Source organism: Heterodontus francisci, chromosome 36 (genome assembly GCF_036365525.1).
Source record: "Heterodontus francisci isolate sHetFra1 chromosome 36, sHetFra1.hap1, whole genome shotgun sequence".
Taxonomy (NCBI): Eukaryota; Metazoa; Chordata; class Chondrichthyes; order Heterodontiformes; family Heterodontidae; genus Heterodontus; species Heterodontus francisci.
In genome coordinates, this window is record NC_090406.1 from 33,833,036 (window position 1) to 33,846,072 (window position 13,037).

Below are 13,037 nucleotides of genomic sequence, written 5' to 3' on the forward strand. Positions count from 1 at the left end.
GTATTTCGCTTTTGTATTGGTGTTTAGTTCACTGTCACTTCTCTCCCAGGAATGCCCACCTTGAAGAAGTTCTGCTCTTGTCTCCGAGGAAACTGAGTGTTTGACCCAAACGCCACTTACCCCAAACAGATTAGGATAAAATTGGGCCCATTATCTGAGTTTTTGAATATGCATCTATTGTTTAACTTTGTTCCTGTGCCTTGTGATGGGAAGCCTTTTGTTATTTAAGTTTTAATTGAAAAATCCTGCCCCATTCACCCACCCCCATGCCATCCTATCGATGCCTGCCCTGCCCCTGTACCAGCCCCAACCCCTTATCCATCCCCTGCCCAGCGCTTATATGTCAGGATATAGCCGAGATTCCCATTCCTGCTCACCATCCAGGGAATCTGGTTAGACTTCACTGTGATGCCCACTACAGGTGAATAGGCTGCCACCTCACTACTAGTCACTGCCTTGACCCACATGTGAAGAACTCCACTTGGACAGGAATCTGTTCTGACCACTTGAAACACTGACCCAGTCTCTCTCTTTCAGATGCTGAGGATATTTTTTGATTCAGGATTAAACTCAGTGTATTAACACCTAATCTGTACTAATGCTTTGTCTTTCAACACACCATTAACATATTGTTTGCCTTTGCTCCGTGACCTTTTGGTCAGCTATGTGGCCAGGTCCAATCTGCACCTTCTCCTTTGTTATCTCTTGCCCCACCCCCACCTCACTTGCATATAACCTGTGACTTTTCTAATATTTGTCAGTTCCGAAGAAGGGTCACTGACCCGAAACGCTAACTCTGCTTCTCTTTTCACAGATGCTGCCAGACCTGCTGAGTGGTTCCAGCATTTCTTGTTTTTATTTTAAACTTTGTGCCGATTTGGTTTGCGAATGAACAAAAGCTCTGCTTGCTGCTGCGAATATAGCAGTTAATTATAGGCAAGAAGCCACGAGTGAATAGCGGAAAATGATGAGCCGGATGTTTGTTGTATCCCAGACGGCCTGATGACGACTTGGCAGTGGGTTTAGAGAGAACCATATCCTGTGCAACAATGAACAAAATCTGAAGAGCGACTGGCAGGTCCTAACCACTCACCAACTTAGGGTATGGAGCCCGACCGTATGAAAACAGCTCCCATAGAAGAATTCCGTAACTCCAGACATCCGATTTGGTGGAGAATTTCTGTTAGAAGGAATCAGGAAACTTGTTATAGACACTCCCCACTGATAATTACATGTGTAATAAGCTTAACAACATTGACAGAAATTAAACCGGTGGGCCGTTCATTCTCTTTCTCGCTCTCGCTCAATGGGTTGGCGACAGGCTGCCATTTAAGAAGCAAGGCCTGTGGGGTTTAAGTGGCCAATTCAATGAGAGGAAGGGATAAAGTTACCAAAGTTCTAGGCAGATGTCGCTCCAATAGTTCTATGTCAGACCAGACCAATCCTGTTCACACACAATAGTTCAATGGAGCACAATTCGAAAAGAATAGGAGAGACACGGGGAAGAGTTAGAATATTTCGTGTCTGACTGTAATTTAGAGGAAATCCTAGATTAAGGCAGTTGAAAGGATTCTGGCAGGTTTGAAGAGATTGAGGTATAATGACTGTAAATTTAAGTGTCAGTATTGTGCCCCCCACTACCCCAGGAGGTTTTTTCTCAGTGATGATTGCCAAGGCTGTTTTAGCTACTAAACAAGTTTATCCACTTAGATCTAAGGTGCAGCTTGGTGATGCTATAAAACTGGAATTAGGTACCTAACAATTTGAAATAAAAACAAAGTGCTGGAACTATTTCAGATTTCCAGCACCTGCAGTATTTTGACTTTATTTGAGCCTAACAATCTGCTCTGGTTCTCACCTGAAGACACTGTATTGTTTTGGGGTAGGGTTCCATGGCCACTGGCTGTTCTTCTGTATCTTGCCCAGCAGTGCTGGAAAGTGCATGCATTTGTGTGTGTGTATGTATGACTGCATGTGCAGGTGCATGAGTATGCAAGTGCGCTCATGGGTGCATGTATGCGTGTGTGCATGTTTGAGTGCACAAGTGTGCATGTGGCTGTGAGGCGAGAACAGGATCGGATGTGGCTGTAATGCTCTCAAATGTCTCACTATTCTTACTCTTACTGTCCAGGCATAGAATGGTGAATGGGGTGAGGTGCCAGGGTCGTCAATGCTGAGGAATGGTGCCCCCAGGAGGGGTGGACTGGGGGGGAATGGTAAATATGCAGGAAAGAAGCTCCTTTGCAAACAAGATGACAGCTGATTATCACGGTTACTATAACGGTATGTAGCGAGGAGGCTCCATGACGCCCACTGTTCAATCTGCACATTTCAAATGGGAACTGGCTCTCTTGCCCTTACGTGCTGTCTCAGTGCCTCGGGTGCCGTCCACTTCACTGGCAGCTTCACTCCGTCCTGTGTGCTGGACACCCCTTTAGCCAGTCCAAAGTCACTCACTTTGGCAATATTTTCGTCCGAGATCAGAATGTTCCGGGCTGCCAAGTCTCGATGAACAAGCTTTTTTGATTCCAGGTACTCCATTCCCTCACAGACGTCACTAGCAACAGGGAGCAGCAGGAAAGAAAACACACATTACAATGACTGAAGGCAGAGGAGAAGGGGTACTGGGGTTTGTTATACTGTGTGAGAGGGTGAGACTAATATCTGACACTCCCCTCATTGTGCTGTTGATTAAAAGGGCTGTCTGGTGTGGTTCTGAAGTGCAGGAGACAGAAGGTCTGGTGTCTTTGTGTGTGTGCTGAGTTCATTGACTTCAGCCACTGTTGAGTTAGGGGTGCTACAATTAGGGCCTCAGTGCCTCTGGGTTTAGGAAGGAGAGAGGGAGGTGGGGGGAGGTGGTGTGTCAGTCAATTTTCCCATTCTTAAACTGCTCTCTATTGGCTCCTGCGGCAGTGGGTGAGAGTATGAAAGCCTAAGTGTGGGAGGCAGGAAAGGGGCAGAATTAGCACAGCCTGCGATCACCCCATGGTTGAATAACCAGCCTCCCAGAAGATGAATGGACACTTTGTGAGTTATGGAAGGAGGGAGCTGGAGCCCCATCAGTCCATTCTCCAGTGAGGTTCATTGGTTTCTTAGGGGGGGCAGGAGGCGATGTGGAAAATGGCATCTGTCACTGCACCATGTCACCACAGTCAGCTGAGTAAATCTCAGTGGGCTGACCCTCGACCTCTGTGAGCTGACCCCCTGTTCCATGGGCTGGCCTTAGGGTTACCAACCCTCTAGGAGTGTGGAGTCATCAGGAATTAGAGATTAATATCCTGGATACTGCCTCATTAAACTATTCAGGTATTAAAGAAACGGTGTATTTTTTATTTGACCACTTTCATTTATTAGTTCTAAAAATAGTGCCGATGAGGGAAAAAGGCTGTTTGACTAGGCGGGCAGTTGAAGATGGGAGGGCATGTGCTGAAGCCTCCAGGAATATGTCCAATGAGAGTTGGCAACCCTAGCCTACTCTTGCCCTCAGTGGTCTGACCCCTAGCCTCTGCCGTGGGCTGATTGCTGGCCTTTCTGTACAGGCCCACACTTTGGGTGTTCATCCTGAGCTGCCTGCACATGTCCTTCCAGGTCATAGGGTCAGGAATTAAAGCCATAGCCAGGACTTTGAACCGCTGTGAAATAGAATACTGTAGTGGCAGAAAATGTTGGATGGGCTCATTAAGTCAGGCAGCACCTGTAAAGAGAGGAAAAATCTCAATGTTTTTGGCCTTATTGCTGATGCTGACTTCTCTGTTTTGCTTTGGGACTGGTGCTGTGGGATAGGGTCTGCGATGTAAACTTGACATGAGTTAGTGGGGGGAAGAATGGGTATTTTATAAATCCACTTTCTGAACAAGCTGGAGAAGGCTGGTGAGCATTAGTGTTCATAACACGGCTTTTCATTAAGTTGGATCTTTACTTTTCAAATACCAAGTCCTAATTCTCAAAGTGGATTGTGATAAAGCAATCATTAATCAGTCATTAGTGATAATTAGCTGGAATAAGCATTGGACAGAGTTACCCAAATAACATTTGACAACAGCCTGACATGCAGATTGCAGTCCATGCATCTCACCATTTAGATAAGGTAAGAGTTGCTAATCCCAGTTGAGTTGTAAAGGACCTTCTCCCTGTAAACAGGGAGCTACCTGGATTGAAAACCTCAGAAGGCTAGGACAAGGCTGAGGCCAGTACAATGGTTTCTTGTATCAACGCAGTGCAGCTTCACACTCCCAGTCCCTGACCAGCCACAGGGGAGTTCCAGAGTGAACAGGATGAGGTTTCAACATTGTTGCAACACTGAAACAGGCTAACAATGAGGAATGAGGTGCAGCTTATTTTGCAATAATATATGCAGGCAAATAACTGCAGTAAAATGAGCTGGCATTAATGAGTGCACCACTGCTCTCATCTCCCCTGTCCTCAGTTTAAATGGGCTGTTATTTCTGCAACATGACCACCCAAGTTCTTCTGGTCATAATTACCCTTCACTTAAAGCAGAAGAAAAGTGTCTACTTTACACTGATTAAGTGGATTGCAGCTGTGGCCCAGTGGGTAGCACTCTTGCCTCTGAGTCAGAAGGTTGTAGGCTCAAGTCCTATTCCAGAGACTCGAGCACAAAATCCAGGCTGATGCTCCAGTACTGAGGGAGTGCTGTGCTGTCAGAGGTGTTGTCTTACAAATGAGACATTAAACCAAGACACCAGCTGCAGTCTCAGGTGGACTTAAACTATCCCGTGTGGCACTATTTGAGGAAGATCAGGGGAGTTCTCTCTGGTGTTCTGATTAATATTTATCCCTCAGCATCACTAAAAACAGATGATCAAGTCGTGATTACATTGCTGTTTGTGGAACCTTGCTGTGTACAAACTGGCTGCTGCATTTCCTATAGTGCTCAATGGCAATGAAGCACTTTGCGATGTTCTGAGGTTGTAAAAGGCGCTAGATAACTGCAAGCCTTTTTTTTCTCTTTGGTGAATCTTCACTGAACCCTTTCCATGGTTTTGTACAGTTGCAATAACAAAGAGCTTCGATCTGCATGCACAAACTCCAGCTGAAAAGACTTGCATTTATATAGCGCCTTTCATGATCACTAGATTTCTCAAAGCGCTTTACAGCCAATAAAGTACTTTTTGAAGTGTAGTCACTGTTGTAAAGCAGGAAACGCAGCAGCCAGTCAGTGCACACAGCAAACTCCCACAAACAGCAATGTGATAATGACCAGATAATGTTTTTGTGATGTTGATTGAGGAATAAATATTGGCCAGGACGCCAGGGATTACTCTCCTGCTCTTCTTCGAAATAGTGCCATGGAATCTTTTACATCCAACCAAACAAGCAGATGTGGCCTTGGTTTAATGTCTCATCCAAAAGATGGCACCTCCAACAGTGCAGCACTTCCTCAGTACTGCACTGGAGTGTCAGCCTTGATTTTTGTGCTCAAGCCCTAGAGTGGGACTTGAACCCAGAACCATGTGACTTAGTGGCAAGAGTGCGACCAACTGAATCACAGTTGACACAATCAATATTGTCCAATCAATGTCTTGCATAAATTCTGTGCTTCCATATTTAAAAGCAGGAGTTGTACCATTTTGCCCAATTTCCAGCTTTAGTTCTTGCTGCCTCTCTGGACTCTGATCAATACCACATGGGGCAGGACCTAGACCTTGCTCTGTTCCTGTTCCATGAGGTTTGGACAAGGAACCTGTTGCGTGATATTGTTGCAGTTATAGTGTAACAAGAGCATTGTAGAGAAAGTCTCAGAGTCTGGATAAGGTCAACTAATAACTATTATTTACACAACACCATTTACACTCTCGTCAAGCCTCCTTAGCTAGCACCCTTCATGCTGCTTACTCGCTTCTTCCAAAGCCCAGTACCAAGTGACTGTTACATCATTATCCTTATGGTGGGAGGGGTTGCTCACCTGTCTCCGCCATTAACCCTTACATGTCCTTGTAGTACATCTCCCCCCAAGACTTCATCCAACATTTTCTTAAATACCTATACTTTCTTGACTTTATCCACTATCCTTTCTCCCCTCCAAGTCTCTGACCTCACAGAATTAATCTGTTAGGAGGTTTCATGACTGTCCCCGAACTTGCTATAATTGGACTGGGATGATCAGTAGTCTTTCCTTGTAAGTCTGGATCTCTGACTAGGTTGAGCCTTACTAAGAATTGTACTATTCTGTTTGCTTTGGGTTTCTTCACCTTCATCTGGATCTTCCACATGAATGATTGACTTGCTTCTGAGGAATAGGGATAATGTTTTTCCTATTCCTACGTATATTTTCTTCAGTTGTGTGAACCACATATGATCTCTGGTAGTTTTCATCTCTGTAGATTACTGTACCTTCCCTTTCGAGGTCATGTTTTCATACACTTTGGCCATTATTCAGCTTCAGCAAATCTCTGGCACAAAATCGTCTGTTGTAATTTCAAGTTTGTTGCCTTCCATAAAAAGAGTCTTCCCCGTCTCTTACTCTCTCGTAGTGCCAGACTTTAAATCATGGAAGCGATTTTTTTAGGCAACACAGAAAAGTTACATTTTTATCTTCCTGTCCATCAGTAATTCTGCAGGTGATAGTCCATACATCAACAGTGTAGATCAACAAATTAGAAATGAGGTTGGAAGATCTTCATTCTTCTTTAGTAAGGTCTTGATGGTTCTGACACCTCTTTCCGCTTCACTATCCGACTGTGGATAACGTGGTGAGCTTGTGAGATGTTGAAATCTTTGGAACTGAACAGAAATAGGAGTAGGGAATTCTGTGATGACCCGTGTCTTCTGTGGATCTGCCATTATTCCTTTACTGCTTACTATGTGTCCCAAGAACTGAATTGAGGTCTTGGAAAATACACACTTCTCATTCAGAGTAAGCCCTGCTTCTTGAAGTCGTTGTAGAACTGCTGGAACTCTTTGGTCATGTTCCTCTACTGTCCGCCCATGTATCAGGATGTCATCCAAATGATAAATAACTCCTTTGAGTCTTCTAAGATGTTAGACATAAACCTTTGGAAGATATCTGGTGCAGAAGTTATCCCAAACGGTAACTAACTGAAACAAAATCTCCCGAAAGGTGTTATAAAAGTGGTTAGTAATCTTGAGATCTCATTGGCATAGAGTTTGGTAAACATGGTGTTCTGAGACAATTTTGCTAAACTGTCATCCACTGTGGACATTGGGTGAATCTCACGCGCTATTGCTTTGTTAAGCTGCATTAAATCCACGCAAATATTTAGAGTTCCATTTCGTTTTGGGACAGGAACCATGGCTGAACACCACACCATTGGTTGTGTAACCAGAGAAATGACCCCCATTCTTATCACCTCTTCCAACTGATCTTGACTTGGTTCATCAACAGGTAAGGTATCTTTCTTGATGTGAAGATACACACTGGCCCGGCATTTTCTTTAAGTGTGATTCTATACTCTGTCCCGAGTCTTCCAAGACCGGTGAAAGGTTTCGGGTAGTCTGCTTGAAAGCGACTGTTTACCTGTGACTTCATCATCTTCTTGATCAGATGCCGGTCTATGCACGCTTTTCTGCTTAGGAGGGAAAATTCTTGGTTTTGCAAGACGTATAAGATTTCCATAATTTGTCTCTATATTGGAGAGTTGCTTGAAGCTTAGCCTTCACTTTCAGTTGTCTGCCGGTTGTAGGTCATGTCTCATCATCCGTGGCTCTTGTTCTGACAGAACTGTAGCACTAGCACCCTAGTGTCCAGTTTGAAATTCATTAAGTGTCCTTTTATGTAGATGTCTGCCATCCAAAATCCTCGATTTGGGTTCTTAATTTCTCCTCGGCACTCTCCTGGTTCCTTTTCTTCTGGAGTCGATGCACTTCATTCACCGCTCTTTTCGTGAAGGTCTTTTGCTTTGCGATTTTGAGTGAAGAGGTCTTGCTCTGGCACATTTTCCCATAATGCCCAATCATTTTACAGTTGAAACATTCCACTTTACTAGCCAGACACTGCTCCAGTCTGTGGGTCTTCCTGGCTCCACAGCGCTGGCACGGTTTCCTGGTGTCATGCACCTTCTCACCTGTGTGTATCTTCTTCTCTATAGATTGCCTCTCCTTCTTTGGCTTCAAGAACTGTACAGACATTGGATTTCCTCCAATCCAATGCTTCTCTTCAGCCACCAGAATGGTTCTGTTTTGTTTACAGACTTCAGCCTGTCATATGATCTGAATTGCCTCCTTGAGTGTAAGGTCATTTTTCGACTGTAAGAGATCTGACAAAGATTTATCAACTATTCCGACAACCACTCGGTCCCTTACCAGTTCCACTTTTAATTCTCCATAGCCACATCCCTCAGCCAATCTGTTAGGCTTTTATTTTCCTTTATCTTTATTTTTAGGGTTTCTCCTGTCTCTTTAAATGGTTGAAGCTTTGCTGGAGGTGTTTGCTGTCTTCCTGGGGATTTCCCATGCTTTCTGACAGCTCCTGCGGTTTCTCTCTGTGGTCCGGTTGGGTAATAGCTGCCAACTCCCAAACCGCCTTATGGCCCGATCTATCTCTCGCCCCACTTTTTTCCCGACCCAGTGCACCATTAGCCAAGAACGGCTCCTTTGAAATTTTTGCACCCGATCCTGGACTCGCCAGACCAGGGTGTTTTGTTGCAGAGCACCACGCTTCTGTGGTGCAGTCTGAAAGCCTGCACGGTCGATTCACCAGCTGTCCATCTCTTCTTCGGATGCGGGGCAGCTCTGGAGCTCATTGCAGTCCCTTGACGAGATTTGCTGTTCTCTTGGTGCTACTGCTTGAGGTAAGGTGTTTTTCAGTATTTTCTGATTGTCTTAACTACTGTTACCATATTGCATGTTGTTGTTGTAGTGTAACAAAAGCATTGTAGAGAAAGTCTCAGAGTCTGGATAAGGTCAACTAATAATTCTTTTATTATTTAAACAACACTGTTTACACTCTCCTCAAGCCTCCTTAGCTAGCACCCTTCAATGCAACTTGCTTCTTCCAAAGCCCAGTACCAAGTGACTGTTACATCATCAACCTTATGGTGGGAGGGGTTGCTCACCCTGCCTCCGGCATTAACCCTTACATGTCCTTACACTACAGAACCCATGGATGCTGGGTGCTCATGGAACTATACCTGGCATGAATCAGTGCCCTTGGCAGCAGAGGAGAGAACAGTGGAGGTGCTGGGAAAGTGAAATGGGAAAGTGAAATGGAAAAGGATTTGGAACTTACAACCCAAACTGGATCAGCTGCTTCAGTGTGATGACCGATCTTCCTCTTGTTCTCAAATAGTTGACGAGGTTACCCTTTAAAGGACAGAGAGCAGAATGTTTACAGATGGTGAATTTCTCCTACCGGTTGCTTATCTCATGCTGTTTGCGGAACCTTGCTGCGCATGAATTAGCTGCCTCATTTTCTTATATTACAACAGCGACTACACTTCAAAAATACTTCACTGGCTGTAACACACTTTTGGACATGAAAAGCTCAATAAAAATGCAAGCTCTTTCTTTACTGGGAATTCTATGAGGCCTTTTCCTTGTAGTTTGGGCAGAGGCATATAGGGAGCTCCTGGCAATGACCTCTATTAGGCCATAGGATGGTGATTGGGAATACAGGGCCCCCTTTTCAGTGTGTGTGAGAGGACTCCCTTTCAATATGAGTGCTTTAATTGGCCAGTGCTTGACTCTAACCTGCCGCGGGGGGGGGGAAGAGCATAAAATTTCGCCTCCTAGTGTGTAAATGCGAGGCCAGTAAAACAAGTCAGCTCATTTCTATTACATTGCAGTTAGTTGATGAAAAAATAAGGGGATTGAAGCTCAAAGCTTAGAGTTGTAGGTGCTTAAAGGATGGAAGAATTTTTTTCACACAAAGGATCATGATTTTCATACAAGAATGAACAAAATTATGGAATTTGATCCCCATAATACAGTCCCAGTTTCCTATGCGATGAAAACAGGATTTGACTTATTCAGTCACTGGAAGTTAGCAGTCTGATTACGAGAATATGGATCCATTTCTGGGCTGATGTTTCAGTGCAGTACTGAAGGACTGCTGCACTGTTGGAGGTGCCGTCTTTCAGATGAGATGTTAAACCAAGGCACCCATCTGCCCTCGCAGGTGGATGTAGAAGATCCCATGGCACTATTCGAAGAAGGGCAGGGACGTTGTCCCCAGAGTCCTGGCCAATATTAATCTGTCAAGCAATGTCACTAAAACAGATTACCCGGTCATTATAAAATTGTTGTGTGTGGAACCTTGTGTGAGCCAATTCATTGTCACATTTTCCTACAAGTAGGAAGTACTTCATCGGCTGCACTTGAGGATGTCCGGAGATCATGAAAGGCGCTATATAAATGCAAGTTCCTTCCTTTTATTATCACAAGAGGCTGTTGAAGCCACAAGTCAATCCTAATACTTGAGATAAAATTAGACAAACAAGTGGAGAGGTTAAATATTAAAAGATCTGGTGAAAGGAGTTTAAAGTAGACTGCTCCAGTCTGGAGCTAGCATAGGCACAATGCCTGAATGGTGACCTTCCATACTGTGACTCTATGAAAAGCTTGTTAGCTCTCCTCAATCACTGGGTAATGAAATATGCTAGGTGCAGATTCAGGATAGGCTCATTTGCTACGAATTGTAACACCAATTAAAACCTCCAGGCATATAGAGATAATCACTTTCCAGCCACAGACTCTTTCTGCAAAGAATAACTCTACATTGCACGTTTGTATAGCATATCACAACAGCCAGAACCCCAAGGAAAAACTGCAAGCCATGCATACACCTTCACATGTGGTTTTAAGACCCGATTCATGACTTTATTTCAGGCCTTGTAATTTCCTCAGTAGCTGGGATGATTCACACTAGAAACAGAGAATTGAAAGCCACTTTACTGGTACATGCTCTGTCAGAAAACATGGCCACCTTCACCTCTGAAGGCAATGTGCCAAAGCTGGACCTTCTTAGAAGGAAAAGGATCAGATTTTATAGGAACAAGTAAAATTTAAACAAGAGTGGGAAAGAGATATAGGAGACAGAAAGCAGAACAAGCAGAATAAAAACTTTTGGATTTTAAATTTTTTTTTTACCCAGAACAGTCTTTAAATATTTTTACACAAAAACAAGAAATGCTGGAATCACTCAGCAGGTCTGGCAGCATCTGTGGAAAGAGAAGCAGAGTTAACGTTTCGGGTCAGTGACCCTTCTTCGGAACTGACAAATATTAGAAAAGCCACAGATTATAAACAAGTGAGGTGGGGGTGGGGCAAGAGATAACAAAGGAGAAGGTGCAGATTGGACCGGGCCACATAGCTGACCAAAAGGTCACGGAGAAAAGGCAAACAATATGTTAATGGTGTGTTGAAAGACAAAGCATTAGTACAGATTAGGTGTGAATACACTGAATATTGAACAGCAGCAGGTTTTCTTCAGGTTTGCACTTGCTGCTGTTCAATATTCAGTGTATTCACACCTAATCTGTACTAATGCTTTGTCTTTCAACACACCATTAACATATTGTTTGCCTTTTCTCCGTGACCTTTTGGTCAGCTATGTGGCCCGGTCCAATCTGCACCTTCTCCTTTGTTATCTCTTGCCCCACCCCCACCTCACTTGTTTATAATCTGTGGCTTTTCTAATATTTGTCAGTTCCGAAGAAGGGTCACTGACCCGAAACGTTAACTCTGCTTCTCTTTCCACAGATGCTGCCAGACCTGCTGAGTGATTCCAGCATTTCTTGTTTTTGTTTCAGATTTCCAGCATCCGCAGTATTTTGCTTTTATTTAAATATTTTTATTTGTTTGCAGCTACCTTTCCAATAATAAATCCATTCCTGATGTTTCAGTGGAAATGTTACTGTCCTAGTTTCTGAGTCACAGGGCACGACGATAACATGGCAAACACAGACTCATTGCTACAATGAGTTGAACACATGGCCCAGTATCCACATCATAAGACTACTGGCTGACCTTGTGGGAGATGGGAAGAGGAATACAGAGAGTGAGGGTTTTAAAATAAACAGAGTCATACCTTGCCCATAAACTCAGTCACGATATACAATCCATTGTCCACTATAACTCCCAACAATTTCACCAGGTTCCTGTGTTGCAGTTTCCTGTGTTTTAGAAAAAAAAAAGTGAAATTAGAGAGTAAAATCCGTCACTGTGGAGTCAGACTATTCTCTGGCATTTTACCCACCAGTTTACCCTCCTCCTGCCCCCCCCCCACCCGGCTGTAGCTGGGGTTTGGCTGCGTGGGCAACAGGCTCTCTGCAGTGCCGCATCCAGGTAGCAATTCTCCCTGAATGAGCTGAAACAGAGTCAGCAGGAGATCTGACTGAGTTGAGGCACCGTAGCCGAGGACACTCGCACTCTCTCAGTTGGACTGGAAAACGATTGGAAGAGGAGAGACCATGACCAATTTTTTCGTCCTCTCTCCACCCCTGGAATTTAATAAAATGGTCTCTCACCTACCCACCGCCCCTGCCTAGTGTGGTGGGGATAGGGGCAGCAGGAGGGCACCACACAGAAGCGGAACTTCCAACTAGTATTATTGGTAACCATGGAGATTGTGCTCTCCCAGGAAGTGTAGAGACAAGATGGCAGGATTTGGCACCACAAGGGAGAAGGTAAAGAGTTCAAAACAAGAGGAAGGGGAAGACTGAGTTGGTCCAGTATTTCCCACACATGCTTTTTAATTGGCCCTCACAAACATTTTAGTCTTGTGTAGGGTTGCCAACTCTACTTGTATTCCTGGAGACTGCATCACATGACCTCTTAGATCCACCCCCACCCCATCAAATAGCATTTCCCCTATCTACAAAATAATTCACAAAAGTGTTCAAAAGAATTGAATAAAACAAACACACTCTCTTTCTTGCCCCTATGATTTTTCTCCTGGGTTGCTCACGGTAGTGACCTGGAGATTAGTCTTTATTTCCTGCAGACTCCAGGGCAATCCTGAAGAGTTGGCAAACCTAGTCTTCTTGTTCCACGTGGTGCCTAAAATGGATACGTCTGAAAGCCTTTATTTACATATCATGACATCAGCGGTCACATGT

General features: G+C 44.2%; 1 protein-coding gene across 7 annotated transcripts in view; it reads right to left on the reverse strand.

Annotated features, from left to right (window-relative positions):
• Positions 1-13,037, reverse strand: part of matk (megakaryocyte-associated tyrosine kinase) — a 94,588-nt gene that overhangs the window by 8,763 nt on the left and 72,788 nt on the right. For all 7 annotated transcript variants that reach the window (XM_068016498.1, XM_068016502.1, XM_068016504.1 and 4 more), the window contains 4 exons: positions 12,008-12,092; positions 9,209-9,282; positions 2,362-2,557; positions 1,094-1,180 (listed from right to left, as the gene is read on the reverse strand). In XM_068016498.1, coding sequence (XP_067872599.1) covers positions 1,094-1,180; positions 2,362-2,557; positions 9,209-9,282; positions 12,008-12,092 — 442 coding nt within the window. The remainder of the gene's footprint in view (positions 1-1,093; positions 1,181-2,361; positions 2,558-9,208; positions 9,283-12,007; positions 12,093-13,037) is intronic.